Source organism: Sinocyclocheilus rhinocerous, unplaced genomic scaffold (genome assembly GCF_001515625.1).
Source record: "Sinocyclocheilus rhinocerous isolate Xijiao unplaced genomic scaffold, SAMN03320098_v1.1 scaffold430, whole genome shotgun sequence".
NCBI lineage: Eukaryota > Metazoa > Chordata > Actinopteri > Cypriniformes > Cyprinidae > Sinocyclocheilus > Sinocyclocheilus rhinocerous.
In genome coordinates, this window is record NW_015668442.1 from 496,688 (window position 1) to 502,687 (window position 6,000).

A 6,000-nucleotide genomic window follows, 5' to 3' on the forward strand; every position below is an offset into this window, starting at 1 on the left:
AGACATTTTAAAAGATTTTTATTATTATTTAAAAAAGAATAATAAATAAAACAAAATGTTTTTTTTAAAAGTAAAGCAATTCATAAAATGTATGCTATTTATTCACTATATTTTATGTAGTTATTCACTATATAATATTTACTAAAATATAATCATATAAAATAAAGTGTTATAACGGTAAAAAAAATCCATACATTTAAATACAGACATTTTTTGATCTTATATTTGTTATATATTTATTCACTAAAATATAATCATATAAAAACACACACACACATACATATATATATATATATGTATATATACAAAGGTAAAACAAAACATACATTTATATACAGACACTTGCTATGACCTTATATTTTTATATATTTATTCACTATACATTACTTACTAAAATATAATCATAGAAAAATTACATAAAGGTAAAAAAAATCCATTCATTTATATACAGATACTTAATATGACCTTATATTTTGATGACCTTAGTATGACTTACATTAAATGTAAGACCTTTTAATGCACATTTGAATAAAATCTAATGAATAATAATCTAACGGAATAATTATTCAAATAAATAGTCTAATATTGTAAAATAAATATATATATATATATATATATATTAGAAATAAAATCCATACATTTATATACAGCTGTACTTTTTTTATGACCTTACATTTTGAAAAATTACATCACGGAACATCCGGAGTATTTTGTGCAAATTCCCATTTCAAGAATGTGATTCTTGATTGTTTTTTTACAGTAATATGGTCATTAGTCTTGATATTAACAAAATACAATATCTTATCTAATCTAATAATATCCAGTATCTTACCTGCCACATGTTGAGGTTTCATAGGCCCCGCCTTCATCATGAACGGTTCCCCTCCCTCAAAGGCCATGATTGGGTCAGCAGGTTGGCCCTGCCCACTGTTTCCACTGCCACTGTGATTGGACAGCTTGATGATCTCCTCAAAGTCTGCTGCCTCTCCATTGGAGGACAGTCCATTCTGATGCTTAGTGGGCTGGACGCCGTTAACGACGGGTGCCGCGTCCCAGGACACAGAGCTGAGCAAGAAACATGCATAATTCTCATCAACAACAAAATATACAAAACATCTCTCAGTACATTTCAAATCATGCCTAACTGCGCAACTTTACCTCATTTTCATGTCTCCTTGTGATTGGTTAAAATTTGTCGCACCACTATGCAGAGTTTCTGACGGATTTTTCTGGTTTACTGCAAGACAAGAGAATAACAGCATTATATTTTTTCATGTAAACTCATTTACAACATTTTGAACAGAGTAAAGAGTTATTTTTTAAGAGTAACATCGCATACACAACACTACAAATCAGTTTTTACCGCTGTCAGAGACTCTGCCGTTCACTTGAGCTGGAGCCTTAACGTCTTTCTGCAAAGAAACAAATAAAGCAAGTTCATTTTCCTTTCATTGTGTGTGTGTGAAACAAATTCAGACTCAATAAAAACACAGATGTGTCCCACCTGTCCCCCTGCGTCACTCTTACGAGTCCTTTTCATGATTTCCTCCAGACGCTAGAAAGGTGAACACAGATGTTAGTCAAACCCACAGGAAGAGAAAATCATATAAATATCTCATGTGTTTCTCCTAGAAAGCAACGAGATTCTTTTTTTTTTTCTCAGTAAAAGCATTTGCAGAGTCTCTTGCTTTACCTTCTTTCTCTCCAGACGCTCCTGTTCCTCCTTCTGGAAGTGTTTCTCTCTCTCTATCCTCTGTCTCTCTGCTTCCTCTCGGGCTTTGGTTTCGGCCTCCTCTCGCTGGAAAAGACATATGAAACTTCATTACCCATACAGTACATGCATTAAACATCTCTAAATTACCCAGAAGCCCTTTGACATGACACCACGAACTAGTACGGTGGCAACATTAATGTTTTTATCGTTAACAAAAACTAAAATGAAAACCGTTTTGAATAAATGCGGAATACACTAAAAGCTGAAATAAAATATTATTGAAATATTAGCGGAAACATCCCAACTTAAAAAAAACGTTGAAATATTGCATTTGTAGCTAACAGAATAAGTTGAAGTGCTAAAAAGTTGCTAAAAAACTGGAAAAATTAAAGCTATATAGAAATATATATATATATATAAACTAATAAAAATGACAAAATACACATAAATTATTAAAATTACTTAAACAAAATGAAAACTAACTTATACTAAAATTTTTACCAAAATTTAAATGAAAACTGAAAATAAATAAATAAATAATAGATAAACTTTAACCTTTAGAAATATTGAAGTTGAAGTACTTAATTACTAAAAAAAAGAAAGCTATACAGAAATATTTAAAACAAATACAAAAATGAAAAAAGCATAGCAAAATTACTAAAATGTACAACTACAACTAAAATTTAAAATATAAAAATAAAAGCTATTTCAAAATATTAATAAATACTTTAACAGTATATAAATAATACTAAAATAGGCAATGATCACATCAATAGTTGGTTGTGTTTTAATTTCACTCCTTTACCACAAGGGGGAAGCAGCAGACAAAAATTCCCTCTGTTTGATTCATTTTAATATTCCTCACCTAGACACAGTATCTTTCAACCGCATATAAAAAATGGACTGCATACTGAATCATAGGCATAAATGCATTAAAACAGTTTGTTTAATCTCATAGCCTATAAGTGCAGATGTGGCATCAAGTCCATTCTGTTTATATATATCTGTGTTCTCGGTCACAGTTTAGATCTGCTCAGACACCACAGATGTGCTTTGTACGTCCAGAGAGCCACAGACAGACCCATTAGGCCTGTCCTGCATGATCAAATCAGACCAGAACACAGGCTTGGCGTCAGACGGGTTCCGTGTGAAGGACAGCAGATGAGAGTCGCCCGCAGGCTCATGTGACCTCACAGATCTGAACCACAGGAGAGGAGACTCAAGCTAATGTCCTTTTGTCTGCCTGTGCCTCGGTCACCTTGAGGCCTTGAAGGTATTTTGTATTCAAATGATTTTACTGAAGACTGAAGATGGATTTGAAAATATTTTGGTAGAAAATCATATATGGCACAAATATATCATTAAAATTAATATTATTTAAGCCACTGAAAGTGGCTGAGCCAATTAGTAACTAACAGAAGCTTTTCAAAATCTTCCAAAACTTGAGATGTTTGTCATAAATGGTCTCCATTACCCATGAAGCACTGCTCACCTGTCTCTGCAGACGCAGGTTTTCCTCCTGCTCGGCTCGTGCTCTCTCCTGCTCCTCCTTCTCCTCCTGCAGACGCTGTTGCTCTGCCATGAAGCGCGCCTCCTCTTCCCTGCGCCTCCTCTCCTCCTCTTCACGTCTGGCGTGCTCCTCACGCAGTGCTCTGAATGAAGATGAGGCAGTGTTAGCACCACGAGAGATACGAATAGTCACTCGCATTCAACATCTCGGAAGCAGGGTTATTACCATTAACTAAAGCTAAACCATGGAAAAAATTTTTCGTTACTTGAAATAAAATAAACATTAACTGAAAATATATTTAAAAAAATGTTATTTCTGCCATTTGCTCAGGAGGCAACATTTCTCATAATATAAATAATAATAAACTATAAAGACATATTTAAAACAAAATGATAAAAATGACAAAAACACAACAAAATTACTAAAACTTGAACTAAAATTTAAATAAAAAATAGAAAATATCAAAATAAATAATACAACTAATAAATTCTAAATATTAATAAAAATTATAATATTACAACTTAAATAATAATATACTAAATATGCTAAATCAATGATACTAAAATATCACTGCTCAGAGAAGAAAACCTATGGATTATTTATGAGCTGTCTGGCGAACGGAAAAGTCATGGAAATGATCTTTTACAAAATCATGTAAATCACAGTCTAATGAATTATTAAATCAAAATATAAATGTATATTTAATATATTTTAAAAAATTATATTTAATAATCATTTATGTAATTATGATCAGCTCTAAAATATTTCATCTGCAAGAATTTGTAGAGCATCTATAAAATTATTTAAAAAACCCTTATCAATAATCATAAACAACTGGAAAAGTCATAGAAATTCACTGTTTTTAAAAACTACAGAAATTCTGTCAACCAGTGTTATATCAGTATTTTAGTACACTATTATAGTTTGGTTTAATATTATAACTTAGCATAACATTTTAAATTAGTTTTTATTTTTATATTTTAATATATTTTTATTTTTAAAATAAATCTTTTTATTAATTTTATTTTTATTTATAATTTTTGCTATGTATTTTTGTCAATTTTGTTAGGGTCTTATATTACATTTAGTCTCCCCCCCCCCCCCTTATTTATTTCTAGTTAGTATGGTAATTTTAGTGCTACAAAAAATGATTTCAGTTAGTTGCAAAGGCAACAAGTTTTTCATCAAGTATTAATATTTTATGTAGTTTCAACTTATTTCAATCAACAAAATTTTTTTTTAATAGTTTTAGTTTTAGCAAACAATGATAACCCCGCAGTTTCATTTTAAATGTCAATCCAGCAGTAACTTTCTTTCTTTGCAAAAGTGGGTTGGTCATTATGTCGGCTATGCAAGACCAAAGCAGTCTATAACCAACTGACCTGCTCTTCTGCTCCTGCTCTCGTCTCTCCTGCTCCTCCCTCTCTCTCTGCTCACGGGCCTGACGTCTCTTCTCTGCCAGCACGCGGGCCGCCTCCTCGGGATCATTGGTCCCAGCCGTGGGCTTGGCGATCGGAGGGCCGGGCTCAGGAGAGAGTGATCGGGAAGGTGTGGCTGCCAAATTGGCCGCCTCTGGTGTCTGAGGAGCTGCTGTGATTGGCGCAGAGGGAGTAAGGGGCGTGGCCGGAGCAGACGAGACGGTGATGTCAGGAATACTGGGAGCAGCTAAACAGAAAAAAACAGGAGAAAAGTCCATCAAGAAGAGTAAATGCTTACGTTTTGTTCATACATATTAAAGCTGAAAAAAAGTCCTTGAAATCCATTGAGCCGTCACACTGATTTATCTGAGAGCAAACCGGTCGTCATGACGATCACACTCACTCTTTGTGTCCTTGGGAGGGTCAGCCTGATGGGGCTCCTTGGTTTCCAAGGCGACAGCAGCAACAGCGGGGGCCTGCACGCGGGCGGGAGTCTGAGCCCGTTTAGGCCGGGTCTTGGTGCCAGGAGGAGTCCGGCCCGCAGATGAGGGTGGTTTGGGGGACACCGCTGGATTGGGGGAGAGGGGCCGACTCCTGGACGTCGCAGGTGATGAAGCTCTGTTTTTAGCTCTGATATTTGGGCTAAAAAGAGAAGAGATTTAAGAAAACATCCCAGTATAGACCAAAACAAATCTAGATTCAACAAATCTGAAAAAAAAAGGGTTTTCTTCTTTAGTATTTTTGTCTTGATTTCTATTACATTACTTTGATATCTTGAGCTTTCAATTGAATCTATCTATCTATCTATCTATCTATCTATCTATCTATCTACTGTATGTATAATATTACTATTTAGGTTTAATTCATTTTAGCTTTAGTTCAGTTTTGGTTTTTATTTCTGTCCATTTAGTAATTTTAGTGCTTTAAATTCAATTTATTTGAGTAAGTTACCAAGTTTTACCTAGTTTTATTTGGTAGATTGTTTAGGTGATGAAGCTCTGTTTTTAGCTTTGATATTTGGGCTGGTTTTCTAGCGACACTGAAAATATTACTTAGTCACTTAGTATTTTTGTCTTGATTTTTACATGACATTATTTTGATATTTTCAAAAAAAAAAAAGTTTTTTTTCAGTTTTAGTTTAAATTTAGTTTTAGATTTGGTTTTTATTTAATTCTTTATTTATTTCTTTAACAGATTTTCCACTAAAAAATTTAAATCAAGATCTAATTGAGAATAAAAAATGACTTAAGATATTAAGTTTAGCTTTTTTTGAAAAATTTGAAAAATTTAAGTGAGTTTAAGCTTAAACCAAGAAAAATACGTCTGTCAGAAGAATACGATTTTTTTGATTTTTTTTC

The 6,000-nt window shown here is 33.1% G+C and overlaps 1 protein-coding gene across 5 annotated transcripts in view; it reads right to left on the bottom strand.

Moving 5' to 3' along the window:
- Positions 1-6,000, bottom strand: part of LOC107734037 (MAP7 domain-containing protein 1-like) — a 50,129-nt gene that overhangs the window by 950 nt on the left and 43,179 nt on the right. For all 5 annotated transcript variants that reach the window (XM_016545895.1, XM_016545896.1, XM_016545894.1 and 2 more), the window contains 6 exons: positions 3,207-3,366; positions 1,694-1,798; positions 1,505-1,555; positions 1,364-1,412; positions 1,159-1,237; positions 833-1,065 (listed from right to left, as the gene is read on the bottom strand). In XM_016545895.1, the coding sequence (XP_016401381.1) occupies positions 833-1,065; positions 1,159-1,237; positions 1,364-1,412; positions 1,505-1,555; positions 1,694-1,798; positions 3,207-3,366 (677 nt within the window). The remainder of the gene's footprint in view (positions 1-832; positions 1,066-1,158; positions 1,238-1,363; positions 1,413-1,504; positions 1,556-1,693; positions 1,799-3,206; positions 3,367-6,000) is intronic.